We start from the raw sequence: 27884 nt of genomic DNA on the forward strand, positions 1-27884 counted from the left end.
TTTCCCTGAAGGGCAAGACCATCACAGTTTGTAGAAAAACGCTTGCATTTACTTACACTGAAAGGTCCTACTCAGATCGTCAATTCCCCGATCTCAGAGAATGACACGGACTACCGAGGCGACCTGCGAGGCAACAGCTACCTGACTAGGCGATCGGGAAACAGCATTTGTCAGGCAAATTATTTTGCCCAATAATAGCACAATAATAGCTGCTAAGCCGAAGTATGTCCGGTGATTAGTGATCGCTTGAATTTTTCAAACGAACACGAGATGCGCCAATAAGACTAGCCCACCTCCACTGCTTGGCAGCGCTTGGCACATAAGCCCGGCTGCAGTGGGTTGGACGCGTTGCATCGAGCTTGGCGCGTCTTGTGGTTCGGTCCTCCGACAAACACTGCGGCTGTGTATCAAGTTCAAATTGGCGACATGGCGCAGCGCTACAACGCTGTCCCTACGACCCCTATGGGTGCTCGGGACAAGTACATGCCCGACACCAGCATTGACTCCCCCTCCTCCCCACCCTCGGGCCGTCGTGCCCTTCGTACGCGTGACGAAAGCTCCCCAGAGCCTTCGCGCCCCGCTATTCCCCCTACTGCAGTGAGCAACACTACGCCGTCTCGCCCGCGCCCTCGTAGTGGCTCGATGACTGGCTCTGATATGAGTGGGCCCGTGCTTACCCCCACGTTAAAAGGCGCCCCTCTCCTTGAATCCGGTGCCAACAAAAGACGCCCATTCAGTGTGCGTCACAGCGCAGTGCCGCGTAAAGGAACTGTCAGTCTTCATCCGATGCAGGCTGAGCCTGATGACTACCTACACATTCCTGACAAGAACCCGAACGCTCGTTCCAGGCGGCCTACGTGGCGTGGCGTGATAAACGTGTTTACGTTGGTCATTATTGCCTGCGCTTTGATTATGTTGTTTGCTGGATATCCCATCATTGCGAATATCGACAAGCTCTATGGTCGTACCAATGTAAATGGCAAGCAACAAGTCGAAGAAAACGTCGATCAGCTACCTGTCCGCCATTTGATTGACACTGACACACCTGCGGAGGCAAAGACACGTACCAGTGAAACCTCCAATGCCAAGTACGAGCTTGTCTTTTCCGACGAGTTTAACCTTCCGGGACGTACCTTCTGGCCTGGTGACGATCCTTTCTGGGAGGCAGGCAACTTTTGGTACGGTGCTACGTTCGACTATGAATGGTACACACCCGAGGCTATTGTTACGGCGCATGATCCATTGATTAACAGTGGTGTCCTTCAGATCACACTTGAAGAAGAGATCGAACATGGCCAGTTTTTCCGATCTGGTATGCTCCAGTCGTGGAACAAGTTTTGTTTCCAAGGTGGTTACATTGAGACTTCTGTCCTGTTCCCTGGTGAATCAATGACGCAGGGATACTGGCCGGGCTTCTGGCTGATGGGCAATCTTGGTCGCCCTGGTTTCCCTGCGTCCAATGACGGCATGTGGCCATACGTGTACGAAGAGTGTGATGTCGGTATTATGCCGAATCAGACTGAGGAGGGTGGCAAAAGCCCTTCTTCGGCACTCAAGGGCAGTACCGACAATAAGCAGATCTCAGTCCTGCCCGGAATGCGCCTCCCTTCATGTACTTGCCCTGGTGAAGATCATCCCGGTCCGAAGAATAATGTGGCTCGCATGGCTCCTGAAGTCGATATTCTCGAGCTGCAAGTCATGGTTGACGATGAGGGATCATTTGCTTCGCAGTCGTACCAAGTGGCACCTTTTGACTACAAGTACAATTGGGATCGGAATGAAAGCGCGTACGAAATTTACAATGACAGGCATTCGGCTTCGCAAAAGAACTCCTGGAAAGGAAGCAACCTCCAAGAGGCTATGTCGGTTGTTAACAGAGTTCCTGCAACGGCATTTGAAAATGCCAGCAAGCCGGAGTATACCAAGATTGGCGTGGAATATGTTCCCGACTTTGACAATTCCGGTGAAGGTTATATCACCTGGTATATTAATGGCACTCGCTCGTGGACTCTCCGGCCCGGCGCGCTTTCGCCTGACAGTACAACAGGCATTGGAAAGCGTATTTTCCCCAAGGAGCCCATGTCAATCATTATGAATTTGGGCATTGCAGATGGTTTCCAACAAGTCCGTACGTATCACTGGTATGGCCTATCTCACACTAGACTTCGACGGCGATTTGAAGGTCTATTTCCCTGCTACGATGAAGTTTGACTATATTGTACGTTTCCATTACTCACCAAGCGCGTCTACCAGCCTGAAGGCACGCCTGACAAGCGCAGGTCGTGCGATCCCCCTGACTACCCTACCAAAGCATACATTGATCGCCACCAAGACTTGTATTACAACAACAATCTGACACGATACTGGAACGGCTCGACGCACGGCAAGCAAAACGTCTGGCCCAAGAATAAGTACAAGGACGGGTGCTGAGTCACTTAGTCAGCAAGCTCGGACGACCGGGCTGTGTGCGATGCGCCAATCAGGGGTTGGGCCTCCACACGCAACACGCCGTGTCGGCGCGGTGCGGCGCGTCTCCGCTCTGCAACAAACACTGGAGCTGAAAGCGGAAGTTTGCCAGGCGCCATGGCAAAGCGTTACAGAGCCGTTCCTACTACCCCTCTGGGTGCGCGGGAGAAGCATTTGCCAGACACCAGTATTGACTCTCCTTCTTCGCCCATGTCTGGCCGCCGTGCCCTTCGTGCGCATGAAGAGGACTCGCCTGACTCGCTGCGCCCCGCCATCCCCCCCACGGCGGTGAGCAATGCGACGCCGACGCGCCAGCGTCCCCGCAGCGGACTTGTGCTGGATATTTCGGATCGCTCCACTGCGACTGGGCATAGCATGACACCCACGGCGAACGGCGTTCCGCTCGTGGAGGCGAGCAGTAGCCGCAAGCGTCCATACAGCGTGCGTCACAGTGCTGTGCCCCGAAAAGGTACAGTGGTACTCCACCCAATGCAGGCAGAGCCAGACGACTATTTACATATCCCTGATAAGAACCCAAACGCGCGGTCCAGGCATCCGACGTGGCGTGGCTGTATCAACGTATTGACCCTGCTTTTGATTGCCTGTGCACTGATCATGCTGTTTGCTGGATACCCGATCATTGCGAATATCGACAAGCTCTATGGGCGCACCAATGTCAATGGAAAGCAGCAAGTCAAAGCGGATGTGCAGCAGCTGCCTGTCCGCCAGTTGATTGACACTGACACGCCTACGGAGGCAAAGACACGTACCAGTGAAACCTCCAATGCCAAGTACGAGCTTGTTTTTTCCGATGAGTTCAACCAAGCCGGACGTACCTTTTGGCCTGGTGACGATCCTTTCTGGGAGGCAGGCAACTTTTGGTACGGCGCCACGTTTGATTATGAGTGGTACACTCCAGAGGCCATTGTCACTACCACTGAGCCGAAGAGCGGTGCTGGTGTACTGGAGATCACGCTTGACCAAGAGATTGAGCATGGCCAGTTCTTCCGCTCGGGTATGCTTCAGTCGTGGAACAAGTTTTGCTTCCAGGGTGGATATATCGAGACGAGGGTTATGTTCCCTGGTGGACCGCTCACCAAGGGCTACTGGCCCGGTTTCTGGCTGATGGGCAACCTCGGCCGCCCTGGCTTCCCTGCGTCTAACGACGGTATGTGGCCGTACGTGTACGAAGAGTGTGACGTGGGCATCATGCCAAACCAAACCGAACAAGGTGGCAAGAGTCCTCAGGGCGCGGTGAACGGTGGCAATAACAACCAACGTATCTCGATTTTGCCTGGAATGCGCTTGTCGTCGTGCACTTGCCCCGGTGAAGACCACCCTGGACCGAGCAACAAGGTTGCTCGTATGGCTCCCGAGATTGATATTTTGGAATTGCAAGTCGACGTGAATAAGGGGGGATCGTACGCTTCCCAGTCCTTCCAGATGGCGCCCTTTGACTACAAATACGACTGGAACGCGAACAAATCGTCGTACCACATATTTAACTCAAAGATCACGGATGAGAATACGTACAAGGGTGGCAACCTGCAAGAGGCCGTGTCTTGTGTGACCAGGGTGCCCGATGAAGCCTTTGAAGAGGCCGAAGCGGCCACGTTCACCACAATGGGAATGGAATACGTGCCCGACTTTGACAACACGGGACAAGGTTACATCACCTTCTATGTCAATGGAACGCGCTCGTGGACTATTCTCTCGGGTGTGTTGGACCCGGATGGTCCGACCGACATTGGCAACCGTATCTTCCCCAAGGAGCCGATGTCGATTATTATGAATCTGGGTATTGCCGATGGTTTCCAGCAAGTCAGTAAGTATCTCGCCCGTGTCCCTACTTACATTTAGGTTGGAGCGGCAAGAACAAGGTGGATTTCCCTGCCAAGATGAGGTTTGACTATGTGGTACGTGATGCATTCTTACCCAGCGCGTCTACCAGCCGCAAGGCACGGATCCCAGCCGCATGTCGTGTGATCCCCCGGACTACCCTACCAAGGACTATATTAACCGCCACAAAGACCTCTATTACAACAACAATCTCACCTATTACACCAACGGATCTGTGAATAACAAGCAGAACACCTGGCCCATGAACAAGATGACGGGCGGGTGTTAGGTTGATAGCTTTAGTAAGCGAAATGTGTTCTCCCCACAGCGCCGGGGTTCTACGTGCGAGTTTGACTTGGGGAAATACCCAGTTCGCGCTCTGCTGGTGCGACCATGTCGCGTGGTAATCCCAGCCATAATCTACACAATGCTTTCCCTGGTACATCAGGGCGTCCTGCATATGAACCGAACCTCCCAGCGCCGGCGCTGGAGAAATTGCGGATGCATTGGACGTCGCACATGGACCAGTACGACATTCTCTCCCATCCGCAGGACCAGTCGCCGCTGCCCTATCTAATCTCTTCACAACCTACGAATGATCCGTTGCCTCTACGGCGATCGCCTCCGCGGCCAAGGCCCGATCCACTGGCGGCATCTTTGTTGCCGCCGACCGAACCACGTTCGGCGCAGCACCAATGGAACACGGGGGTGCCAGCGTACGGCAAGGACCCCAGCTGGCGCTCCCAGCAAATCTCCTTCTTACATGCAGAGCAGAAACGTCTCGCTGGGCAATCTGAGCCACCCGTCATGTCGGACGACTATGCTACTTCCAGTGGACGTTCCGTGCAGCATCCGCAAATAGAGCAACCCCCACGCTTGACGCAGTATGCCACCCGGGATGACATGCAACGCAATTTATCCGACAACCGAATGCGAAAATCCAAAACGGATCGTCAAGAGAGGCGTGGCAGAGCGAGCCAGGAGCACAGTATACCAGGTCAAGACGTGCTCGGGCCAGATGCACTTCCCAATATGGACCGCGCCGTGGTCGCACAGCGAATCCCTGTCGCATTACAGCGCTATTTTGAGCCGCCCAGCACAAAGCATCAGCCGCATCTGGATGTTTTACGCGAACGAAAGAAGACATTAGAGCACAAAGTTGCGCTCGGCCACCCCGAGGCGCTTGCCGAGATCCAAGAAGCGCGCGCCGCCAAGCGACGGACAGTTGCGCAGGGCCTGCTTACTCCTGAGGAAAAGAAGGCGAACCACATTGCCTCGGAGCAAAAACGCCGCGCGAATATTCGCAAAGGCTACGACATGCTGTGTGATGCACTACCTTCTCTGCGCAAACGCCATGAGGATGGCGACGTGGACCAGGCACAAGACGGCGAGGGCCGTTCCAACGCCTACAGCGAGCTGACGATCTTGGAAGAGGCGACAGAGATTTTGGAGCAGCGCCTCCGCGAGCACCACGAACTCCTCTTACGCAAAGCACAACTACAGTCCCATATCGCAGGAACGTACAATGTTCCTATGTAGACGAAGACCGTAAAATATCAGAGATGTCATCGGATACGTGGAATCCCCGCTTCTCCATCGCCTCGTCATTTTGGAACTTGGACAGGTGTCGTGATCCCGAGTCAGCAAGGATGGTCACGACAACCGGCCGTGTGCGGTCCTCAATAGCGACCTCGTCGTGCGTCGGCTGCTGCGTTCCAGCACGCCACGTAGCAGCATCGCTAGGGGGCGTGCGCTGCGCCTTGAGTTTCAATGCGACGCGTACAGCTGCCACACAGTGTACTGCCGACGAGGAGCCCAAGAAGAGACCATCATGCGCAGCAATGTACCGCGACATGCGGAGTGCTTCCTCGTCAGTAACACGCACAGCATCGTCAATGTATGGCAGGCCGAGCTCAAGATTGTGCGTAAGGCGGTTGAGGCCAATGCCTTCCACGACCGTATCGACTTGGTGTCGTCGCCGGGTACCTTCTGCTTCGGTAGAACTGTACAGCACGCCGTATTTGACGCGGTTGTACACGCCCGAGCCCAGGGGATCCGCCGCAACGATCAGCGGCTCTTGATCGCTGTCCTGTTCGCGCGCAGTCCGCTTGATATAGGCCGCGACGCCCGCCAAGGTGCCTCCGGTGCCGGCACCCGATACGAACGCATCGAGGTTGCCGCCCGTCTGCTCCCAAATTTCGGGTCCAGTGTGGTGGTAATGCGCCCAGAAATTCGCCTCGGTCTCGAATTGGTCCGCGAAAAAGGCCCGTGCATAGGGCTCATTGTCGTCCGGCTGCCACGCCAGAGCACGCGCACGCGCTTCGTTGACAAACTAGGTAAGCAAAGTAAACGTACGTGACGCGGATCCACGATGCCGCGCGGGCGGACCATTTCCACCTTGGCCCCCAAACGGCGAAGGAGCTGCGCTTTTTCTTCCGCAACATCATCTGGAACGATCTGTGTGAGAGGAATTACGTACAATGCAGCAATTGTACCCCTTGGCCTTTGCAAGGGTTGCAATAGAGATGCCTGTCGAGCCGACGGTTCCCTCAAAGATCCACGAGCCGACATTCGGTACTAGCTCGCCATTCTCTTCCGCCTGGGTGATGATTTCCAAGGCCACACGGTCCTTTGGGCTGCCTCCCGGGTTCAGGAACTCGGCCTTGCCGAGAATTTCGCAGCCAGTCAATTCCGACAAGCTGTTAATTCGCATGAGGGGCGTGTTGCCTGTGTGAGTGCGCAATGCGTACCGATCATGCCGGCGATACCCGAAACGACCTTTCCGCTCCTGCGAATCTCGACCGGTTGAAACTCTTCATCTTTCAGCGTGTCGACACGGTGTGCGCCCCATCGCTTCGGCAAGCGGGGATTCCAAATCGTATTCAATAGTGTTTTGTGCAATTTTGCAAACGCCAAAGAGCCCAGCCCCACAATCAAACCGGTCACAAATCCAAAGGTAAAGATACCACGGCGGTTTTGCCGCAGCCCTACCAAAAAGTGGTCGAGCCAGGCGGACATGTTGGCCCCCAGCAACCCGTGCGCGGCACGCATCAGACCCTGAACCCCGATCTGTGGAGGATCGGGCAAAAGGATACTCGGCGAAAAAAAGGTGTTCCCAATCCGGGAGTCGAACCCGGGTCTTGTCGGCGCTTCACAGTCGAAACTTATGAGAGCGACATATACTAACCGTTGTACTAACTAGGAGAACTGGTTGTAAGAGTGTTGCTGTATGTACATTATATAGCATCATCACCGAAACGACCTTGGCGCAGCGGCACTCGTCCTGTCACGACCGCTGCTGCTCTCTACGCTTTTCGCAGGCTTCTCGGCGCAATATACGTCCCACCAGCACCCGTCCCGTTCCACTTCATCCCTACGCCCAGTTGCGGTGGCCTTTGTCAATGACACCCTAAATGGTCAATTTTGGCTAAATTACGTACATACCTGGACCCATTCCTTGGTCGCCGTTGGCACGAGCGTCGACTCCACCAAATCTTCAAGACGGTGCAGCGCTTTTTCCAAGAGTGTCGTCATGCCTTGCCCCTTGTTCCTCGAAGCATCGTCCGGCGAGCACGCGTGCAAATCGCCATGAAGCAAGTCTGAATCCCAGCTAGGGCCCACCAGCAAGAGCAAAGCACACGCAGCCTCGAGTTCGTGAAGCGGCACTTGGATCCAAGGCCGTGGCCGCACGATGAGCGCATCGAGCCAGCTCGCGACGCACGCCTTGTCCACCACGACGTCTGCACGAAAGAGCTCGCCCGTAAAGCGTGCAGCATCCAGCACGGCCGTGCCATTCAGACGCGAGGCAGGCCGCTTGCTGTCTGCCGGCAGCCCCGGCACCTGCAGCGCACCCGACGTCGGAGCAACGTGCCGCATGGCCGTGTGCGCCTCGTACAGCTTGATACGCAGTGCCTGGACAAAGATGCGGCGCAGAGCCGTCGACGTGTACGCCCAACCCCGCTCCTCGTCCGGAAGGCGGAGCGTGATCGAGCGTAGCGGGAGCTGGCGCGTTTCGTTGCGTGCCTCTTCATCCTCCCACTTGGCGAGGAGATTGAGCCACTCTGCGCAGAACTGTGCGAGGAGGTGCGGGCGCGAGTAGGTGCGCAAAGAGTCGCTGTGTCAGCCATGCAACGTACTGAGCCACCATGTACCACAGCGTCTGCACCAGGTGCATCGCGATCTTTTCGGCCGTCTCAGCGCCGAGCACTGCCGAAATCTGCTGTGCCCATGCCGCATGGGCGGCACCAGAGGCACCTGTGGCGTCAAGAGACTCGCGCGCAAGCGATGCAAGCCGAAAACTCGGCGGACTGCATGCGTACTCGGTCGAGGTTGACGGCCTCCACGCACGCGTCACGATGCTCATGACCTTGCCTGCGGACTGGCGAGCAAGACGTACAGCGAGATGTGGATGGTGCACGAGCACCGCGTCGCGTGTCGGCGCTCCGGTGAGGCTTGCAAAAGCCAGGTCGAGCTGCCACTGGAGCTGTTCGAGCGCCGCCTGATCGCGTGTGAGCAGCGTGCTTGCAAACGCAAACTGCCACTCGTGTCGGATAGGAATGCGGCGCATTGCGCGGCACCCCCGCGTGCTTTTGGCAATGACCGCTTCGATGTCTGCTGCCGGGGGCGAGACGAGGATCGACGGGGGAACCAGCGCCTCTGCCGCTGTCACGCCATGCTCGCCCGGTCGCCACATCCCCCCCGGCGAGCGAGGCGGTGTGCGTCCCTGGAGGCGCGAGCGCGCTGCGAGCAAGCGAAACGGCGAGAGGGCCGAAGGCGAGCGCGGTCCCAGCGTCATTTCGCGCGGTGCGATGCGGCGGCGTGGGATCGGCCGTTTCGGCGTCGTGACGCCTGTCCTCGGCTCTGTGCGTGGGCGCTTGGCGGCCGGTGCGTGCGCGGGCGTCGGCGAGCTATCTACGTCCTGCTCGGAGCACGGCCGCTTGGTCGGCTGTGGCGTCGCGTCGTGACACGACGAGCTGGACTGGACGACGAGCAGGTCGCTGCTGCTCGACGACACGTGTGTCTCGCGTGCCGTCTTGCGTACATGCACCGATTGGAAGCGGACACGGCGTACTTCGAGCGGGCGGAGCGCTTGGCGTGCCAGGTGGCGTTCGACCATGATGGACCACAGCAGCAATCAGGAGGCGACACACGATGAGGACGAGACACGACTTCACGTGGCTATGCTTCTACATGCACCGCGAGCGGCGTACTCAAAAAGACGGTTGCGGCCTGCTCCGGCTCCTCGGGGAGGACTTCGGCGGTGGCACGCAACGCAAAGGTGCCCGCCGACAGGAAGCACAAGGAGCGGCGCACTGTTGCAGATGCGCCGGGCGCGAGCGGCGTCGGCTGCACGACACTGCTCCAGCTCCCGTCGGCGACCATCACCTGCGCAGCGGTATGCTCGGCGGCGCGCTGCTCGGCGTCAAATGCGGCCGCGGCTGTCGGCGCAAGGTGCAGACGCATACGCAGCGGCGACTCGGTATGGTTCGTAATCGTGGCCGCGACGCCGACGAGGTCCTCGGCACGCACATGTGCATCGTCGAGCGCCAGCACGACCTGTACCTTTTGCTGCGAAAAGACGCGGATTTGGTCGACCGACGGCCACTGGCCGCGCAGCGAGATGGCGCCGCAGGTCGTAGTGTCCTTCCACTTTGCACGCACGCTCTCCAGGAGCGAGTTCCGTAGCCAGAACTGCGCATTGCACGCCGCTTGCATCTCGGGCGAGAGCTTGGTCTTGGCGACGACAAACTGCCGCGGCGACAATTTTGGGATTGGGGCCTGGAGCGCTTCAGTCGCAAGACTCCGCTTGGCCATCGGCACAATGACACGCGCCATCGTCTGAGGCGCGACGATGCGCGAAACGTGCAGCGCAACGTCCGGCGCAGCGTCTACGTCCACCTCGGCCTCGAAGGCGTGCGGCGAGGGGTTGTGCAGGTCGAGGCTCAGCAGGAAACTCGCGCCGAGCTTTTGCGTGGCGCCCGTGAGCTGGCCCGCGAGGCGCTCGGCGCTCGAGGTGTCCACCTCGTGGAAGGCCATGGCCTTGCACTCGATGCTCGGCTGGATGGAGAGGGGCACCGGCACCTGGAGCGTGCGCAGCGAGAGGGCCGCGTCGTCTGCGCCTTGGGTGTTGCCATAGTACACCCGAATACTCGCCCATTCGCACGACGCTTTGCCGCGCACGGTAAGATCGACGGTCGCCGTGCCGCGGGGCGGAATACGCAGCGCCGTCTGGGCGTCCTGTGCAACAGAGAGGACCGGCGCATAGAGCAGCTGCCACTCGAGCTCGTGCACGTCGCCGGCCAGCAGCCCGCTATCCGCAATCGCCGCGCGCACCGGCCCTTGCAGACTGTCGTCCAGCTCGAAACGCACAAAGTCGATCGGCAGCGCGGAGCGGTTTGCGAGGCGGATGGGCAGCGTCGCCATCTGCCCGTCGCGCAGTGCCAGGGCGGTATTGAGTGTCGGGAGCGACACGTCGAGCATCGGCATCGGCGGCGAGACCTGGCATGTCGCGTACTTGGCCGCACTCGGGGCAAGGAGGGCGTCGACGCCGTCTGGCGTCCATGGCGGATGCTCTACATCGGCCGACGTGCCTTCCTCTTTTGCCGCGCCCGCGCCGGCGACGCGCGCCAAGAGGCGCACCGAGTGCCGCGCATCGAGCCCGGTGCTCTTTCCTCCTGCAGCCTCCTTTTTCTCGGACGCGACGCCGAGGCGGAGCGTATGCTCCTCGGCGCTCCACAGGACGACCGACACGCCTTCCACGGCGAGGGTACCGGCCGTTTTGGGAATCGCCTGCAGCTGGACAATGTGCAAAGCATTGGGCGGCACGAGCGTGCGCGCCGGCGGCGTATCCGCCTCGCCATCGACGACGAGCGCAATGCGCTCCACCAGCAGCGGAATAGCCAAGGGATTGCGCAGCGTCACCTGCACATTCATCGGCTCGCCTGCAACGAGGTGCAGCATCTTGGGCTTGGTCGTCCGTGGTGTATTCCAAAAGAAAGGGTTCTGTACGCCGGCCGGAAGCGGCGCACCTTCTGCAGGCGGCGGCGGATCAAACACCGCGCGGCTGCGCACGACCGGTGTGAGCGCCGCCGGGAGTGGCTGGATTTCCATGGCGCTCAGCAAGTCGCGTGGTCCATAGTATCTCAGGATAAGCTCTGGCGCGGTGCGCCGCGCGAGCGGAACGACGCGGTGCAGGCCTTCGAGGAGCGCCGTCTGGTCGTGCGGCGCAAGGGACGCCTGAAAGTCGCGCAGGAGGAGCGTCGCAAAGTACGTCATCGAGACATAGTCGTTCAGCGCCTCGCTCTGCACGACGAGGTCCTTGAGCAGCTGCATCTGCAGCTGAGTCCATCCGAATGCGGGCTTGGCGAGCTGCGCCGCCTCGGCGCTCTGTGCGAGAGCCGGCAGGAGCGTCGACTGCGCTGCGGTGCCGCCGACGGCCGCCTCGAGCAGCGCGCCGTACTGCTCTGCACACACGCGGCGGCGCGCGCGCTCGAGAATGTGGCTGCTCGGCACATGGCGTACCGGCACGGTGAGCAGGTCGATGCCGTACGTGTCGCAGGCGAGCAGGCCCAGCACTAGCGCGGGGTTCATCGCCGCGTGCATCCCGTCCGACTCGCGCGCTGCTTCAAAGGCCGTGTCTGGTGCCGGCACACGCAGGCGGAGCGCCTCGTGCAGCAGCGTCTCGATCGACAGAGACTGCGACAGGGGCTCGCGCGCGCGGAACGAACGCGCAAGGAGCGACGCAACGACGCCTTCGAGCTGGCGCACGACGTGCGCGAGGCGCCGCTGGAAGCCGACGAGGCTCAGCAGCTTGGCGACCGAGCCGAGCACCGCGATCTGGTCTGCATCCGGCAGCGTGCGCAGCGCCGGCGTCAGTGCGCCGCACGCGGCGCTTGCAATCTCGTCGCGGTATACGCCCGAGTGCGCAGAGAGCTCGGTGTGCGGCGGCGTGCCGCTTGCGAGCGACGGCGGCGTGCCGCCAAAGAGCATCTGGTCGAACGCCTCGCCGTTCCAGCCGCCCGACGCCCACAGCGCCAGGAGAAAGCGGCTGTACGCGAGCGACGCGCCCGCGTGCACAAGCGGCGGCGTGTAATCGCGCGGCGTCTCGTTCGTGACAAAGCGCAGCGACTCGAGCTGGACCTGCGGCGGGGCAAGGCACTTGGCGTAGACGGCCAGCGCAAGGGCGTACGCCTCTGCGATATCCTTCCACGCCAGTGATGGCACGATCGTCTCGCGCACGTCCTTCTCCTTGTCTTTGGGCTGCAGGAGCGTGAATGCGAGGCACGGCGCTTGGTCGTGCGCCGCGCCGCCGAGGCGCGCAACGAGCATGCGTGCAACGGCCCATCCTTCGAGTGCCGACGCGAACCACACGGCGTCCTGGCCACCCGCCAGCGCGCGCTCGCGGCCCTGGAGCGTGAGGAGCGAGTCGTAGAGCTCGAGCGCGCTCCACAGGTCGCCGCTCAGCAGCGCGAGGTCGCCGCGCACCTTGGCGTGGCGTGCACTGCCGTGCGGCCCCGAGGTCGGGGGCGCGGTGCCCGGTGCGGCCTTGCGCTTGCTCAGTGCGCTAAACACCTTGGACGCGGCGCCCGGCGGGGGTGTGCTGGTCGACCCCTGTCGCGGTGGGAGCGGCGGCGCGTCGAGCGGCGTCTGTCCCCGCCCCCACGCGAGTGAGCTGCTCTTGTTCATCGCTGCGCGGATCGCGGGGCTCACCGAGTCAGTGAGTGTCTCGCGCGGCGTCTCGAGCGAGGTCCCCTCGAGTGCCGCGACGAGCGTGTCGAGCTGGTCGAGCACCGCGCCGACGAGCTCGGCGAGCTGCGTGCGCAGGTAGAAGCGCACGTCCTTTGCGTCGCGGCGCACCGCCGGAAAGACAAACAGGCCTCCGTCGCGGCGCCCGCTGAACCCCGCCTGCTGCGGCTGGAACTCGGACGTGGCCTCGTCCGCGGCGAGCGTCGCCATGTCGCCGTCGCCCCTGACCTCGCGCGGATCCGCGTCAAACGCAAAGACGCGGTGCACGAGTGCATTGGGATGCTCGTTGCGCAGCAGCCCCGCGACGCGCGGCAGGTCCTGCGTGTACGCCGCGCGCTCGTCGTACGTCGTGAGGCCGAGCACGCCGAGCACTTGTCTGTGCAGCTGGAGCGGTGCGAGGTACGCGTGCCGCGGATCGTACGACGTCACAAACTGTACATGCACCTCGCCCTGCTGGTGCAGCGGGCTGGAGGGGTACACGGACGACTTGGCACGCGGCACGTCGCGCAGGCGCAGGCAGTCGATGTTGCGCACGAACGACGCCCACTTTTCAAACTCGGCTACATCCAGTGGCGCAGCCGGCACCAAGAGGATCTTGATCTTGGCCGGCGTGCAGAACGACGCGGTGCCCTGCGCGGCAAACGTCGGCGCGGTCGCCGCCATGACGACGGTGGGGAACCCGATCCCCTCCCGATCCCGATCGATCAAATGCCCTGGGGAAGTACGCACAAGGGCTATGCTATGTAGAGGTCGGCGCGGGGCCGTACGCGTCGGGCTTGGCGCCCGGCGTGCCGAGCAGCTGCGCGAGGAGCAGGCCCGTGGCGCGGTTCGGCTGCGCGCCGCTCGGCGCAAGGCCAGGCGGCGGCGGCGTGTACGACACCGGGCCGTCGCGGCTCGGCGTGCGGCTCGGCGTGCGGCTCGGCGTACGCACCTCGCCAAGGCCCGGCGGAGCGTGCGCCACGCGCTCGTCCCCTGGCTGGTCCTGGATGCGGCGCAGGAGCGCGAGGAGCGACTGCGAGTCCGCGCCCGGCTGCCGGCCGAGTTTGGCGCGCGCGTCGTGCTGGGGCGACTCGGTGGCCTCCTGCAGCTGCCGCGCGCGCGCGGCGAGGAGCGCGGCGGCGGCCGAGCGCTGCTCCTCTGGCGCGCGCTCGGGCTCGTCGGCGCGCCGCGGCCAGAGCTCGGTGCGTGGGCGCGCGGCCTGCTGCTGCAGGCGCCAGAGCGCGTCCGGCGCCATGCGCGGCGTCTCGTACTCGGTCGCGGCCTCGTGCACGTCTGTATCAAAGGGGTTAAAGGACCCCTGATACGGCGTGTACACCGGCGCGTCGCCCTCGTCGATGCGGACGTCCGACGCAAACGCGGGCGTGAGCGAGGTCATGGACGAGCTCGCCACGTCCGGCATCGCGGGGAGGTGGAAGGAAAAGTCGCCGTCGCTGAACGACGCGAGCGTCCAGTCAAAGTCGGGAAAGACGCTCGGCTGCTCGCGTGCGTCCTGGCGGCGCGCGTGCAGGTCGTCGATGAGGCGTTGTGCGTTGGCCGAGGGCTTGTACACGTACTCGTCCTCGTCCTCGTCCTCGTCCTCGCCCTGCGGCGGCTCGTCCTTGCGCGCCTTGTCCTTCGCCGCCTTGGGTGCAGGGCGCGGCGACTCGGGCGCGGGCGTCGCAGCCTTGGCTTTCGGCGTGGGCGTCGCGCGCGCGGGCGTCGCGGCCTTGACCTTGGGCGACTCTTTTTGCGCGGCGAGCGACGGGAAAGCGCTCGCGTCGCGCACCGTCTCGGGGCCGACTGGCTTGCCCGACGCCCAGAGCGCGGTGCGCGGCAGCGCCGAGCCCTCGCCGCCGTCCGACTGGTTCGCCGCGTTCTCTGCCTGCACTTTTTTGGTGATGGGGTTCAAATGCATCGACGCGGGCTTGATCTTGTGCTCCGTGTCCTTGGCGGCGTGGCGTAGCGTCGCGAGGTCCTCTTTGGTAAACGAGTCGGCCTCCTCGCCCGGCTCGTGCAGGTAGGTGCAGCCGGGGTTTGAGCACGGCAAATTCCGCAGGTAGGCCGTGCAGTACTTGGTCGTGCCGTAGCTCGCACGGATGATGCGCCCCCCTGGCTCCTTGCTGCCATCGATCGCGACAATGGCGCGCGCCGCGTCCTCCTTGTTCTGGTAAGTGACGTACACGCCGATCGACGGGTCGTGCCCGTTGCCAAACTTGTGCGTGGACATGCGCTTCGAGATGAGAATCTTGGCCACGCGCCCGTACTGCCCAAAGTAGTCGGCGCTCTTCAATGTGGGAATAAACTCTTCCCGCGCAAACTTGGGCGAGAGCCCGACGACGTACACGAGGTTCTTTTGGACGACGCGCATGTTGGACAGGTGCTTGCGGTTCGTCGCCTCCATCTCCTTCTTTTCGCGCTCGCGGTTTTTCTTTGCATTCGTTAAGAGCAGGATTCTGCGTTAGCACAACGACCTACTCTTCGGTGGACATCGCCTTGAACTCGATTGCCTGGTCCGAGTACTTGCGCCGGCACGCGGGACACCGTCCGTTCAAATTCTGCTTGATATGGTGCCAGCAGAACCGACAGATCTGGTACCCACACGGACACGGCTTAAAGTTGGCGTCGGAAATGTCAATCTCTTCCAAACACAGAGGGCACTCCATTTCATCCTGCGTAAGACCAAACACGTACGCCCTCGTCCGACCAGTAGGTATCCTGCGCCCGGCTGTCTTTGGCTGATATTAGTCATGCAACGTACCGTGCTCACCACCTCCCACTGCCTGCGCCGCATGGGCCGGCGATGGATTGGTTCGTCGTACCATCGTACCCACGGCGCGCCGTCGTTCGCGACAAGGAGCGACCTGCACTCTTTGCAAATGTCGGCCGAAGCCACGTGGCCTTATCCACCATGGCTGGCGGGATCCACAGTACGTGGGGAAACTGACGCAGCGGTGATCTTTCTGTCATTTGCGCTTGCGCTCGGCTTCTTGCTGGTGATTTTATCGTGTGCGCTATGGTCAAACTGGATGCCGTTCTGGTCGAGTACGTGTATTTTTGTTTTTCTTACGCAGCCGTCGCCTTCGTGCTGGCCCCTGCGCCGAACGCGCTCTTTGGCGGCCTCGCGGGCGCGGATTCCTTCTCCGACTTTAACAAGTAGGTGACGTGGCTGACACAGTGCCTACATCGACTTTGGAAACTTTCTCACAGGCATGCTGCTCATGACCGGCGTCGCACTGCCGATCATGCTCGCACACACCGATATTATCGCGCCGGCCGCGGCAGGCCTCTCGCTCGCGGGCGGCACGCTTGTGTACGGCACCATGGTCGTGTACGCGGCCTTTTTCCATACCCCCGATGATATCTAGCTACGGAGTGTCCGTGAGGAAGCGCCACACGGCCGTCGGCGTCGGCACGTACTCGTCGCTGATGAGCGCCATACCCACTTCAAAGGCGATGAGGTAGATAATGATGAGCTCCATGCGGTGACTCGACTCCTCGGTAAGCAGCGCACGCAGGACCTCGAGCAGGTTCTCGCAGTGGTTCAGCTTCTCGTTCAGCGCCTCGAATCGGGGCTGGATATCGAGCGCAGTACAGGTACTGCGGTAGAGCGCTGCGTTAGTCTCGATACGTACTCTCCATCCGGCTGTTTTCCCAGTAGAGCTCGGGGTCGTCGATAAAGTTGTCGCGGTCGAGGTTCACACGCTGCCGCAGACGCAGCAGCGTGCCGAGCTTGCGGATGACTTCGCGGCGGCCAAGGGGGACCTTGCCCCCGGCCTCGAGCTGCGAGGGAATCGGCGAAACACTCGCGAGGTACTCGGACAGCGCCGCCTCTTGCACAGACAGGCGCGCAGACGCCGCGACACCTTGCGAGAACGCGAGGCGCGACTGCAGCGTAAAGGACGGCGACGTCTTTTTCGACGCCTCGCTCTCGGCAGCGAGCGCAAGGGGAAGCGAGCTGCGCGCGGCGCCGTTCGGCGGCTGGCCGACGACGACCAAGTCGCCGACCACACGCGTCGTCTCGTTCGGCAGGTGCACGTACTCCATCGCCTCGTCACCGGCAACGGTATACCGCTCGCCTTCCACGGGCACGTTGCCGCCGCGGATGACCTTGTCGTAAAAGGCAGAGTGCATCTCGGGCGTCATGCCCCACGTAACAAAGCAGCCCGAACGGAATACGAATACGCTGCCGCTTCCTGCCTGCGCGGACGGCTTGGGCGGCGGCCAGGTCGGAATATAGATCACTTCGCGGTCCTCGAGCCAGCGCCAGGTATCGGGCAGGCGGCCGCTGCTCAGCAGCACGTCAAAGTTGTACGACTGGGCGGTGGCGAGCGCCGCGACCTCGGGCAGATGCGACGAATGCTGCGCCGACAGGGGGAGCGCAGATGCAAGCTCGGCATCGTCCCACCCGCTCGCGGTCGGCTGCACCGGGGGGAGGGGGGGCTCCAGGCCGCTTTCCTGCGCCACTTGCTCACGCAGCGCTTTGCTCGCCTGTGCAAGCGCTTTGGCCTTGGCGACCGGCAGACGCGCACGGCGCAGCGCATGCGCAGACGCGTTCTGCGCACTGCGGGGGGCCTCGGGGGGGGAGCTAATAAATCCTTTGTCTTCTAGGAATCTTCGAAAGTCGGGGTTTGCACGCACGTTGCGCAGCGACTTGGAGCGCTTCTTTTCCGAGTACATGCGCATCGGAACGGCAGGCGCAATGGTAAAGGAGGGCGAGACGAGCGAGACCCGCTGCGTACGCAGCGCGGCGCGTACGCCATTCCGGACGAGGGGGAGCGTCATCAGTCGAAAGACAACGCGAGATTGATTAGTCACGTTGTGCTTGGGCCATCACAAATTAAATGCGGCCGAGCCACTCGGCCTCTACGGGCGGTGCGTGTCGCGGGCGTACGCAAGGAACGCGTCATAGGTCCATGTATGTAGCCATCCATTGTCGGATGCACGCGCCGCGTCGACCTTGCTCGGATGCGGCCAGGGGGGGCGCGCGCCGTGGCCATGCAGGGCCAGTGCGACCTGCGAGGGCTTCGACGCGCCTTGTTGGCCAGGCGGAAGCACAATCTCGACAAACTGCACGTCGTCGATCGCCTGGCCGCGTACGCGCAGCTGCAGCGGATCCTCCCAGAACGCGACCTCGATACTCTGAAAGTCGCATCCGAGGCCTTCGCCGATGCTTTTCGTATACGCCTCCTTGTACGTCCATACGTCCATGAGCCGCTGCAGTATGGCTGCGTCGTCGCTCGCCGCCAAGACGTACTGTTTTTCAGGCGGCGCCATGGACTGCTCCATCGTGCGGCAGAACGATGCGCTGCTGTCCTCAAACGACGGCAGCGCGACCTCCATCACGTCAATGCCGACGCGCACGCCGCTGTGCCGGCACACGGCCATGACGACCCAGTCGCCGTCGTGCGTCAGGTTGTAGTCGATATACGTCCCATTGGTCTCGAGGTACGGCCGCCCGCCGCTTGCGGTGCGCACCGCAACCTCGCTCCACGCAATCCCATGCGTTGCGCAGTACACACGCGGCAAGAGGCGCGCAATGAGCGAGCGCACACGGTCGACCGCACGCAGGTACTGCTGCACCTTGGCGTACCCCTCTGGGTCGTACGGCTGGACGAGCGCCGCGGCGTCCCTATCGAATTCGCGCGTGTGCTCGTCGCTATGTCGTGCCCCCCGCGCATCCACGCGCGTGTACGGCAGCGCGTTCCACGCCGAGACGTCCACCGCCCAGACGTCGACCGACATGGCCTCCACTAAGAATCGCCCATCAATTTCGCAAGCAGCTCCTCCTCCATGAGCTGCGAGCGCTTGGCGCGTGACGAGGCCGGCTGTTGCTCCTCCTCCTTCTCCTCCGGCTCCTTTCGCTTGAGTACATTTAGTCCCGTAGAGAGCAGCTCGCGCTTGTCCACGATCTGGTTGTCCTCGTTGAGCTCCACGTGCCGCCCTTGCTGGGCGGCCTGTGCGGCGCGCTCCTTGTCCGAGACTTCTTCAGGCTTTTCCTCGACGTGGATGTCATCGTTGGCGAGTGCCTCGAGGGCCGCCTGCCGCTTTTCGCTCTCGTCCTTGAGCATGCGCTGGTGGAAGGAGGCGACGCCGCGGTTCTTTTGGCGCTCACGCGCCTCGACGACGCGCTCTTCCTCCTCTGCGCGCCGCAGCTCCTCCTGCTGCTCCTTGTAGGCCGACGTGACAAACGCCTCCTTGCCCGCGTACGCGTCGCCCTCCGCCTCGCGCTCGCGCTGGATCATCTTGGACTCGGCGCGCAGGCGATCGCGCTCGCGGATCTCGGCGGCGTGCATAAACGAGCTCATGTACTTGGACTTGCGCCCCTTGTCTGCCTCTTTGTTCGCGGCCTTGAGCTGCTGCTCGACGGCCTTCATCTTATCGTACACGCCGTCGTAGTCAAACGCGCTCGCGTCGACTTTCTCGGCCTCTTCTTGCTGCCGCCGCGCGGCTTTTGACAAGGGCGCCGGCGCGCGCGTGCTCGGCTGCGGCGCGTCCTCCTCATCGTCTGCGTCAAACGCGCGCGGCGCCGCTTTCGGCGCCGCGGGTGCCTTGGGCTTCGCGAGGGAAAAGGCGACTTTTCCCCGCTCCATCGTGGCGCTCGGAAATTAATCGGCTGCTTATTTCGGCATCGGCATCGGGATCGTATCGACGACCATGTCGGGACACGAAACTGAGCCTCTTCTGGATACGGAGCGCGGCACGCGCGCCGAGATCGAAGGGCGCGTGCGCCGCGTCGCCCGCAAGGTGCACGACACCGTCCTCAAGCCGCTCGCCCACCCGGCGGTCTGGCGCCCCGTACTTTTGGTGCTCGCGGTGCTGAACCTGCTCGCGCTCCTCGCCCTCTTCTCCGGACGCAAGGAGCCCGGCGAGCAGGAGGACGTGCTTGACCACGTATGCACGTCGCGCGACTGCGTCCAGGTCTCGTACGAGCTGCAGCACTCGATGAATCGCACCGTGGATCCGTGCGACGATTTCTACGAGTACTCGACCGGCGGCTGGCGCGCAAGCCACCCCATCCCCAGCGACTCGGGCCTGTTTGGCATCGGCCAGTTTGTGCTCGCGAACAACAACAAGGTGCTGCACAACATCCTCCAGGGCGACGTCGAGCCGTCAAGCCGCGCTGATAAGGAGAACCTCGCGAAGCTGCGCACGTTCTACGGCGCGTGCGTCGACACCAAGGGTCAGGACAAGGAGGGAGCGAAGCCGCTTTTGAACGAGCTCTTTGCGCTGCACAAGGAGCTGCACGCCTCGAAGGACTCGCTCACCGATGCCGTCGCTTGGCTGCACGCCCGCGGCGTCAATGTGCTCTTTGAGCCGGCCGTCGAGGGCGACCCCGGCCACGGGCCGCTGACTGCCACGCCGCAGATCGCGCCGGGCGGCCTGAGCCTGCCGGACACGACGTACTACAGCGACAACGAGGTGCTTAGCCTCTACCGCAGCATCCTCGTGCAGGGCGTCGAGGCGCTCGGCAAGGCCCTCCGCTCGCACAAGGCCATGGATGTCCTGGGTGGCGAGCCGGGCAAGATTGCCGACGCCATCATTGACTTTGAGAAGAAGCTCGCCGAGATTACCCCGGATGTCGTCGAGCTGAGCGACCCCCTGAAGACGTACAACCCCATGTCCGGCTCGCAGCTCCAGAAGCTTGCGCCGGCAATCGACTGGGATGCGTACCTGCACGAAATGAGCACGTCGGGCGTGTCTCCCCACAAGGTCGTAGTCGCAAGCACGGCGTACGTCAAGAAGCTCGGCGCGCTGCTCGAAAGGACGCCCGCACGCACCGTGCGTGCCTACCTGTACTGGTCGGTGGTCCGCGAGTTTGGCCTCTTCCTCGGCCCCAACGTCGATCTCGGCGAGCCCGCGCGCCGCCTCAACCGCTTCGCCAATGGCCTCGACGAAGACGCGGAGGAGAACCGCGACACGACGTGTTTGGACGCGGTCAGCGCCGCGCTCGGCTACATGTCCGGCCGCTTCTACGCCGAGGCGACGTTCGGCCCCGAGAGCAAGTCGCAGGTCGAGGAGCTGATGGACACGATCCGCCTCGCCTTCTTCCGCAAGCTCCAAAGGCTCCCGTGGCTCGACAACTCGACGCGCGAGACGGCGCGCCAAAAGGCCGAGGCGATCGTCATCAAGATCGGCTACCCTTCCACGCCGAACTCGGAGAGCGCGTCGGCGATCCGCGACTGGTACGCCTCGCTCCAGGTGGGCGGCTCTTACTTTGCGAACCAGGTCGCGGCGCACCGCTTCCTCGTTCACGAGGCCTGGTCGCACATTGGCGGCTCGCTCAACACGGGCCTCATTGGCGACCTGATGCCGGCCGAGGTCAATGCCGAGTACAATGCCGCGCAGAACGAGATCGTGTTCCCCGCCGGTCTGCTCCAGCCGCCGTACTTTGACCCGACGTGGCCAATGTACCTGCAGTACGGCGCCTTTGGCACCACGGCCGGCCACGAACTGTCCCACGCCTTTGACCCGTCCGGTCGCCTCTTTGACAAGAACGGCTACCTGGACGACTGGTGGACGCCCGAGACTGCCAAGGCGTTTGAGGAGCGTCAGAGCTGCATCGAGGAGCAGTACGGCAACTACACGATCAGCGACGGCGAGGGACACGAGTACAAGCTCCAGAGCAAGTTTACCATCGGCGAGGACGTCGCGGACGCGGGCGGCCTTGCGCAGAGCTACTCTGCGTGGAAGTACCGCGTGAAGCACGGCAACCCACAGGTGTGGAAGCGCAACCAGCGCCTGCCGGGCCTCACCGAGTTTACGCAGGAGCAGCTCTTCTTCCTCGCATACGGCGCGGCGTGGGCGCGCAACATCCGCCCCGGTGAGGCGATCAAGCGCCTCAAGACTGACCCGCACGCGCCGACCAAGTACCGCGTCAATGGAGCGCTGGTCAACTTCCCGCCGTTTGCCGAGGCCTTTGGCTGCAAGGCCGGCAAGGACGCCATGGCCCTGCCCGCGGAGCAGCGCTGTGAGATTTGGTAGCTGTAGCCCGATCGCCCGATTTCATTTCCCCACGACGATGCCAGAAGAAAGCCCGCTGCTGGGGGGCGCGGGCCGCCCCGCCTCGGTGTTCCAAAAGTGCAAGCGCACGGCGCGCAGGGCGTGCGATGCAGTAGCACGTAGCGGCGTGTGGCGTCTCGCGGTGCTTGTGCTCGCGGTTGTCAACGTCTGGGCGCTCTTGCACGTCGTCGTGCGGCGCTTGCCCCGTGCCACGCCCGTGGCCGACGATGTGTGCGAGTCCGAGACATGCGTCGACGCGGCCTACACCATGATCCACTCTCTTAACGAGACCGCCGATCCGTGCGAGGACTTTTTTGCGTTTGCGACCGGCGGATGGCAGGCGAGCCACCCGATTCCCAAGGACCAAGGGGCGTACGAAGCCTTTCAGGTGGTCGAGGACGCGAACGATAAGGTGATGCGGCGCATCCTCACCGACCTGCCTGCTTCGAACAAAGTTGACCAGCAGAACCTCGGCACGCTGCGCACTTTTTACGGCGCGTGTATGAATACCGACGCACAGGACAAGCTCGGCACCGCGCCGCTCCTCGACGAGTTCCGGGCGTTGCACAGCGTACTGACAGACAGCAAAGCGCCGCTTGCAGATACGCTGGCTTGGCTGCACGCGCGGGGCTACGATGCGCTCTTTTCGTCCGATATTAGCGGCGATGCCGGCAAAGCGCCGCTGCTTGCGATTCCCGAAGTGAGCCCCGGCGGCCTGGGCCTGCCGGATCCTGCGTACTATGAAGACAAAAAGGCCGTGGACATGTACCGCGACCTGATTGTCGACGCGGTGCGTGCGCTGCACAAGGAGGCGCACAGCAGCCTGCTGCCAATGGACATGGACGCGGACGCCGTTGCCTTGGCGATCGTTGCGTTCGAGGCCGAGGTCGCCAAAATCACGCCGGATATGGTCGAGCTAAGTGATCCAGTCGGCATTTACAACCCCATCTCGCCTGCGGCCCTCGAAAAAATGGCGCCGGCGGTCGACTGGCGCACCTACTTTAAGCGCATGAGCGGCGAGCGCGCAACGCCCAAGTCGGTCATTATCGCGAGCCCCGCGTACATGAAAAAGCTGAGCAAGCTGCTGGAGACGACGCCTAAAAATACCGTGCATGCATACCTGTACTGGACGGTGGTCCGCGACGCGGGCCGTTTCCTCGGCCCGAACGTCACGCTGGGCGAGCCCGCGCGCCGCCTCAATCGCTTCGCACGCGGCGTCGACGTCGACGTGCGCGACAACCGCGAGTCGCAGTGCCTCAAGGCGACCAACAGCGCGCTCGGCCTCATGTCGGGCCGCTTCTTTGTGCAAGAGGCGTTCGGCTTTGACAGCAAGACGCAGGTCGAGCGCATCATCGACCAGATCCGCAAGGCGTTCTACCGCCGCCTGCACACGATTCCGTGGCTCGACGGAGAGACGCGCAAGGCCGCGCTGCGAAAAGCCGAGTGGGTCGCCATTGAAGTCGGCTACCCCACTGTGCCGAACACCGAGAGTGCCACGTCGATTCGCGACTGGTACGCGGACCTCGCGGTGGGCGACGCGTACTTTGCCAACAGGCTCGCCGCTCGCAAGTTTGAGGTTGCGCAGCAGTGGGCGCGTCTCGGCGGCGAAATCCTGACCGGTATGAGTGCCGCGATGGTGCCGAGCGAAGTCAATGCATTCTACAATCCCCCCCACAACGAGATCGTCTTCCCGGCCGGGATTCTCCAGGCGCCCTTCTTCCACCCCCGCTGGCCGATGTATATGCAGTACGGTGCCTTTGGTGCGGTCGCCGGCCACGAGCTCTCGCACGCGTTCGACCCGAATGGCCGCCTGTACGACGCCGAAGGACTCCTGCACGACTGGTGGACACCGCGCACCGCGTCCGAGTTCCACGCGCGCCAAAAGTGCATCGAGGAGCAGTACGGCAACTATACGATCGACGACGGCGAAGGGCACCAGCTGCACCTGCAGAGCCGCTTCTCGGTGGGCGAGGATGTGGCGGACGCGGGCGGCATTGCGCAGAGCTACCGTGCCTGGCGCCACCAGCTCGCGAGCGATCCCGCGGCCGCGGCGCAGAACAAGCGCCTGCCCGGCCTGTCGAACTATACGCCGGAGCAAATCTTTTTCCTGGTACGTTTCTTCTGCTTATGCAGGCCTATGGCGCGACGTGGGCGAGCAATGTGCGGACGGCCGAGGCCGTGCGTCTCTTGCGCATCGTACGTACTGCGACTGACCCAGGACCCGCACTCGCCCGGCAAGTACCGTGTCAATGGCGTGCTGGCCAACTTCCCTCCATTTGCCGAAGCGTTCCAGTGCAAGCGCGGCACGCCCATGGCGCCGAAAGAACGCTGTGAAATTTGGTAGTCTAGATATGCTCGTCGCCTATCGCGTTCCCCTGGTATATACTCACGCGGCAGTCCTCGCCGCCGGCCACGACGCTGTTCCCGTCGGCGGTCCAGTCGACCGAGAGGAGCTTGGTCTGCCCCTTCTTGGCCTCCTGCGAGGTGGCGAGCGGCTGCGAGAGGGCAAAGAGCGCCTGCTTCGGCGAACGCACGTCCCACACCTTGATGCGGCCGTCGTACGCGCCCGACGCAAGGAGGTACGAGGACGTAGGGTGCGAACGCACCGCGCTCACCGGCGCCGTGTGCGCATTCGCGATCGCGATCGCATTGTGCGTCGTATCGCGGAAATCGTAGAGAGCCATGCTGTGGTCCATGTGCCCGGTGACGACCTGCACACGCGCCGCCGCGCCGTGCATCACATCGAGGCACAGCGGCACCTTGTCCGAGGCCTTTTCGCCAGCGAGGCCGCCGAGCGACAGGTCCCAGTGCTTCACCGAGCCGTCCCATGCGGCGCTCCACACGCTCTGCTCGCCGAGGCGCGCAAAGGTGCGGGCATTGTTGCCCGGTGCCGGCGCGGTGCCGAGCACCTTGGCGGCCGACGCACCGAGCGTCGCGGCGACGTGCGAAAAGACGACGGTGGGCGGCGGCGCCTCGATCGTCTCGGCAGCGGCACGGGCGGAGCCGCCCTTGGTGCGGCGCTTTTTCGACGTGGCCTCTTCGTCGGCAGCCGACGCAAACGAAGCGTCGCGCGGCACGTCCCACAGCGCAATGGAGCCGTCCCAACCCGCGCTGAGGACCGTCGCGGTGGGGTTGCCGTCCTGGGCGACGTCCACGTTGGTCACCGGCCCCGTGTGGTGGCGCAGCTCGGCGGCGCGCAGCACCTGGTAGGTCTGTGCATCGGATCCCGGCAGGCGCCAAACCGCCACTGTGCCGTCCATTGCGCCGGTCACCACCGTCTCGTCTTGTGCGAGCCACTGGGCGGTGGTGAGCGACGTGGTGCCGCTCGCGTACGCCGGTGCGTACGTCACCGGCTCCTTTTCGAGGTTCTGCTTATCAAACAGGCGCACATTGCCGTCGTACGACGCGACAAGCACCGTGGACGAGCGCGCGTCGATTCCCGCGACCCAGTCGTCCTGCGTCGCGGCGTCCTTAAACGCCGGCGGAAGCGTGCTGCGGATATACTCCAGCTCGAGCGCCTCTTCAGTCGAGCGCGCGTTCTGCGCGAGGTACTCTTCGAGGCTACAGCGCAGCAGCTCGCCGTCGACAATAAAATCAAACGGCACGGTCGCGCGCTCCGCGTCGGCGGTCTGCAAGACCTTGTTCACGAGCGTCGACAGCTGCGACCTGCGCCAGTTCACCGGCACCATGTACGGCACATACGGAATCGAGCATCCCGGCAGCGACGTGCGCAGCCGGATTGGCAGCGTAGCTGCCGCATCCCCAGGCGCCTGCATCGCGGTGGAGGAGGAAGAATTTTTCGGCACGTGCCACAAGGCCGCGGAGACTCGGGGCCTGTGCGAGTGCCACGTGCGCGAACTTCGTGCGGACCGGAGGCGGCGTGGCTCTGTCGATCATGGCTAGCAAAGTGGGAACTGTGGCCGCCGTGGGCCTGGCGGCCGGTATGCAGCAGCGTCTGCTGCACCGGGCCCTTCCGATGGTGACGGCGCGTCGTGTGGGCCGCGTCGGGATGCGGAGCATGCCTGCCCGTGCCCGGGCGCTGCATGCCACGCCGCGGGTCTGGGAGAAAAAGTCGGCTGAGTCGAAGGAAGTCTCGACCGAGCCCAAGCCCTCGATCCCCGTGCGTGTGTGGAACAAGGTGAAGGAGGAGGCTGCGCACTACTGGTCTGGCACTAAGCTGCTCGGAAAAGAGGTGTCGATCTCGACGCGTCTGCTGCGTCGCATGATCCTCGGCTACAACCTGACGCGTCGTGAGCACCGCCAGCTGCGCCGTACGATGGGCGATCTGCTGCGCTTGATCCCCTTTATTCCGTTTGTGATTATCCCGGCTGCCGAGCTCCTGCTTCCGGTCGCGGTCAAGCTCTTTCCGAACATGCTTCCGAGCACCTTTGAGAGCAAGTTTGCCGTGGAAGAGAAGCGCCGTCGTCTCCTGAAGCTGCGCCTGGAAATGGCCAAGTTCCTCCAGGAATCCATCAAGGAGGGCGGTCTGCAGGTCTCGGAAGAGGTCAAGGACTCGGACGCCTTCAAGGAGTTCTTCCGCAAGGTGCGCACCACCGGCGAGTCGCCTACGAAGGAGGACGTGATCAAGGTCGCCAAACTCTTTGACGAGGAGCTCACGCTCGACAACCTCACGCGTCCCCAGCTCGTGTCCATCTGCCGCTACATGCAGGTGAACGCGTTCGGTACCGACAACTACATGCGCTTCCAGATCCGCCACGCGATGAACCGCATCCGCCGCGACGATCTCGTGATCAGCATGGAAGGCACCGACTCGATGTCCTTCCAGGAGCTGCTCTCTGCGTGCCAGAGCCGCGGTATCTGGACGCAAAACATGTCGGAGGAGGAGCTGCGCGAGAGTCTCAACGTCTGGATCAACCTGCACTTCCGCGAAAAGATCTCGGGCACGCTGCTGATCCTCTCGCGTGCGTTCTACTTTGTGGGCAACCCGGGCGAGAAGCACAAGTCGTTCCAGGACATGCAGCTCAAGGGTCTCGAGATGACCATGAGCTCGCTGCCAGAGTCGCTCCTGAACGAGGCCGAGCTGCACTTTAGCAAGGAGGCCGCGACGAACAAGCAGCGCCTCGAGGTCCTCGAGGAGCAGGAGCACCTCATCGAGGACGAGGCCGAGCAGGAGGAGGAGCAGCAGGCCGCACGCGACGCGGACCGCAAACGCAAGGATGCCGAGAAGCGCCGCCAGTCGAGCGAGAATGCCGAGGCGTCGCGCATCCTGCCCAAGACGTCCAGCGACGGCCAGGGCGCCGCTTCGCCCGAGGTCGCCACGGCCAAGGGCGGCGACGACGTGCGCATGACGCAGGAGCAACTCACCGAGCTCGGTGAGGCGCTCAGCATCCTCAGCGCCAAGTCATCGGTGCTGCGCGAGCGCGAGGAGCTCTCGGAGCTCATGGCCTCGCTGCCCCCCGCGCAAGAGGCCGACGGCAAGACGGCCGACGACGAGGCGCCGGTCGCGTCAGGCAAGGTCAAGGCGCTGTACAAGCGCATCCGCTCGATGCTCCAGCGCATCGACAAGCAGCTGGAGGATTACGACCGCGACGTCGGCAGCCGCATGCACCTCATCCAAACCTCGTCGACGGGCAAGATCAGTGCGGACGACCTCGAGCAGGCGCTGCGCCTGATCAAGCACCGTCCGGACGAGGACGAGCTGCAGAAGATTGTCGACAAGCTCGACGTGGACCTCGACGGCCTCGTGCCGCTGGACCACGTCTTGGAGCTCGCCCGCGACGAGAATGCGCTCGAGATGGGGCGCGACGACGAAGTGCGCGACATCCAGAAAGAGGGGCAGCGCATCTTGGACGAGAAGCCGCGCAAGAGCGACATTGTCGAAGAGAAATAGTCAT

The 27884-nt window shown here is 62.7% G+C and overlaps 13 protein-coding genes across 13 annotated transcripts; 6 read left to right on the forward strand and 7 right to left on the reverse strand.

Moving 5' to 3' along the window:
- Nucleotides 1-912: 912 nt before the first annotated feature.
- MJAP1_002999 (uncharacterized protein) lies at nucleotides 913-2430 on the forward strand (the record flags this gene model as incomplete). The annotated part of the gene is made up of 5 exons (XM_060266931.1): nucleotides 913-1612; nucleotides 1676-1695; nucleotides 2111-2182; nucleotides 2207-2218; nucleotides 2242-2430. 5 exons carry the CDS (start codon nucleotides 913-915, stop codon nucleotides 2428-2430), a joined length of 993 nt encoding a protein of 330 aa, XP_060122914.1.
- Nucleotides 2431-2676: 246 nt separating this feature from the next.
- On the forward strand, nucleotides 2677-4594 carry MJAP1_003000 (uncharacterized protein; the record flags this gene model as incomplete). Its single annotated transcript, XM_060266932.1, has 4 exons — nucleotides 2677-2907; nucleotides 2962-4291; nucleotides 4327-4382; nucleotides 4406-4594. 4 exons carry the CDS (start codon nucleotides 2677-2679, stop codon nucleotides 4592-4594), a joined length of 1806 nt encoding a protein of 601 aa, XP_060122915.1.
- A 1242-nt stretch (nucleotides 4595-5836) lies between these two features.
- Nucleotides 5837-9421, reverse strand: cys12 (cysteine synthase; the record flags this gene model as incomplete). Its single annotated transcript, XM_060266933.1, has 5 exons — nucleotides 5837-6637; nucleotides 6785-7032; nucleotides 7056-7362; nucleotides 7750-8419; nucleotides 8442-9421. The coding sequence occupies 5 exons, from the start codon at nucleotides 9419-9421 to the stop codon at nucleotides 5837-5839; spliced, it is 3006 nt and encodes a 1001-aa protein (XP_060122916.1).
- Nucleotides 9422-9483: 62 nt separating this feature from the next.
- On the reverse strand, nucleotides 9484-13713 carry MJAP1_003002 (uncharacterized protein; the record flags this gene model as incomplete). Its single annotated transcript, XM_060266934.1, has 1 exon — nucleotides 9484-13713. One exon carries the CDS (start codon nucleotides 13711-13713, stop codon nucleotides 9484-9486), a length of 4230 nt encoding a protein of 1409 aa, XP_060122917.1.
- A 76-nt stretch (nucleotides 13714-13789) lies between these two features.
- NOT4 (RING-type E3 ubiquitin transferase) lies at nucleotides 13790-15820 on the reverse strand (the record flags this gene model as incomplete). The annotated part of the gene is made up of 4 exons (XM_060266935.1): nucleotides 13790-15482; nucleotides 15505-15698; nucleotides 15721-15744; nucleotides 15788-15820. 4 exons carry the CDS (start codon nucleotides 15818-15820, stop codon nucleotides 13790-13792), a joined length of 1944 nt encoding a protein of 647 aa, XP_060122918.1.
- A 117-nt stretch (nucleotides 15821-15937) lies between these two features.
- VPS55 (Vacuolar protein sorting-associated protein 55) lies at nucleotides 15938-16394 on the forward strand (the record flags this gene model as incomplete). The annotated part of the gene is made up of 4 exons (XM_060266936.1): nucleotides 15938-15956; nucleotides 15979-16071; nucleotides 16101-16182; nucleotides 16205-16394. The coding sequence occupies 4 exons, from the start codon at nucleotides 15938-15940 to the stop codon at nucleotides 16392-16394; spliced, it is 384 nt and encodes a 127-aa protein (XP_060122919.1).
- On the reverse strand, nucleotides 16395-17811 carry MJAP1_003005 (uncharacterized protein; the record flags this gene model as incomplete). Its single annotated transcript, XM_060266937.1, has 2 exons — nucleotides 16395-16639; nucleotides 16662-17811. The coding sequence occupies 2 exons, from the start codon at nucleotides 17809-17811 to the stop codon at nucleotides 16395-16397; spliced, it is 1395 nt and encodes a 464-aa protein (XP_060122920.1).
- An 81-nt stretch (nucleotides 17812-17892) lies between these two features.
- MJAP1_003006 (uncharacterized protein) lies at nucleotides 17893-18771 on the reverse strand (the record flags this gene model as incomplete). The annotated part of the gene is made up of 1 exon (XM_060266938.1): nucleotides 17893-18771. The coding sequence occupies one exon, from the start codon at nucleotides 18769-18771 to the stop codon at nucleotides 17893-17895; it is 879 nt and encodes a 292-aa protein (XP_060122921.1).
- Nucleotides 18772-18779: 8 nt separating this feature from the next.
- On the reverse strand, nucleotides 18780-19619 carry MJAP1_003007 (uncharacterized protein; the record flags this gene model as incomplete). The annotated part of the gene is made up of 1 exon (XM_060266939.1): nucleotides 18780-19619. The coding sequence occupies one exon, from the start codon at nucleotides 19617-19619 to the stop codon at nucleotides 18780-18782; it is 840 nt and encodes a 279-aa protein (XP_060122922.1).
- Nucleotides 19620-19683: 64 nt separating this feature from the next.
- Nucleotides 19684-22011, forward strand: MJAP1_003008 (endothelin-converting enzyme 1; the record flags this gene model as incomplete). The annotated part of the gene is made up of 1 exon (XM_060266940.1): nucleotides 19684-22011. One exon carries the CDS (start codon nucleotides 19684-19686, stop codon nucleotides 22009-22011), a length of 2328 nt encoding a protein of 775 aa, XP_060122923.1.
- Nucleotides 22012-22048: 37 nt separating this feature from the next.
- Nucleotides 22049-24373, forward strand: MJAP1_003009 (endothelin-converting enzyme 1; the record flags this gene model as incomplete). Its single annotated transcript, XM_060266941.1, has 3 exons — nucleotides 22049-24139; nucleotides 24163-24225; nucleotides 24248-24373. The coding sequence occupies 3 exons, from the start codon at nucleotides 22049-22051 to the stop codon at nucleotides 24371-24373; spliced, it is 2280 nt and encodes a 759-aa protein (XP_060122924.1).
- Nucleotide 24374: 1 nt separating this feature from the next.
- On the reverse strand, nucleotides 24375-25805 carry YTM1_2 (ribosome biogenesis protein ytm1; the record flags this gene model as incomplete). Its single annotated transcript, XM_060266942.1, has 1 exon — nucleotides 24375-25805. The coding sequence occupies one exon, from the start codon at nucleotides 25803-25805 to the stop codon at nucleotides 24375-24377; it is 1431 nt and encodes a 476-aa protein (XP_060122925.1).
- Nucleotides 25806-25924: 119 nt separating this feature from the next.
- On the forward strand, nucleotides 25925-27880 carry YLH47 (LETM1 domain-containing protein ylh47; the record flags this gene model as incomplete). The annotated part of the gene is made up of 1 exon (XM_060266943.1): nucleotides 25925-27880. The coding sequence occupies one exon, from the start codon at nucleotides 25925-25927 to the stop codon at nucleotides 27878-27880; it is 1956 nt and encodes a 651-aa protein (XP_060122926.1).
- Nucleotides 27881-27884: the final 4 nt, after the last annotated feature.

This window comes from Malassezia japonica, chromosome 5 (genome assembly GCF_029542785.1).
Source record: "Malassezia japonica chromosome 5, complete sequence".
In the NCBI taxonomy this organism is placed as follows: domain Eukaryota; kingdom Fungi; phylum Basidiomycota; class Malasseziomycetes; order Malasseziales; family Malasseziaceae; genus Malassezia; species Malassezia japonica.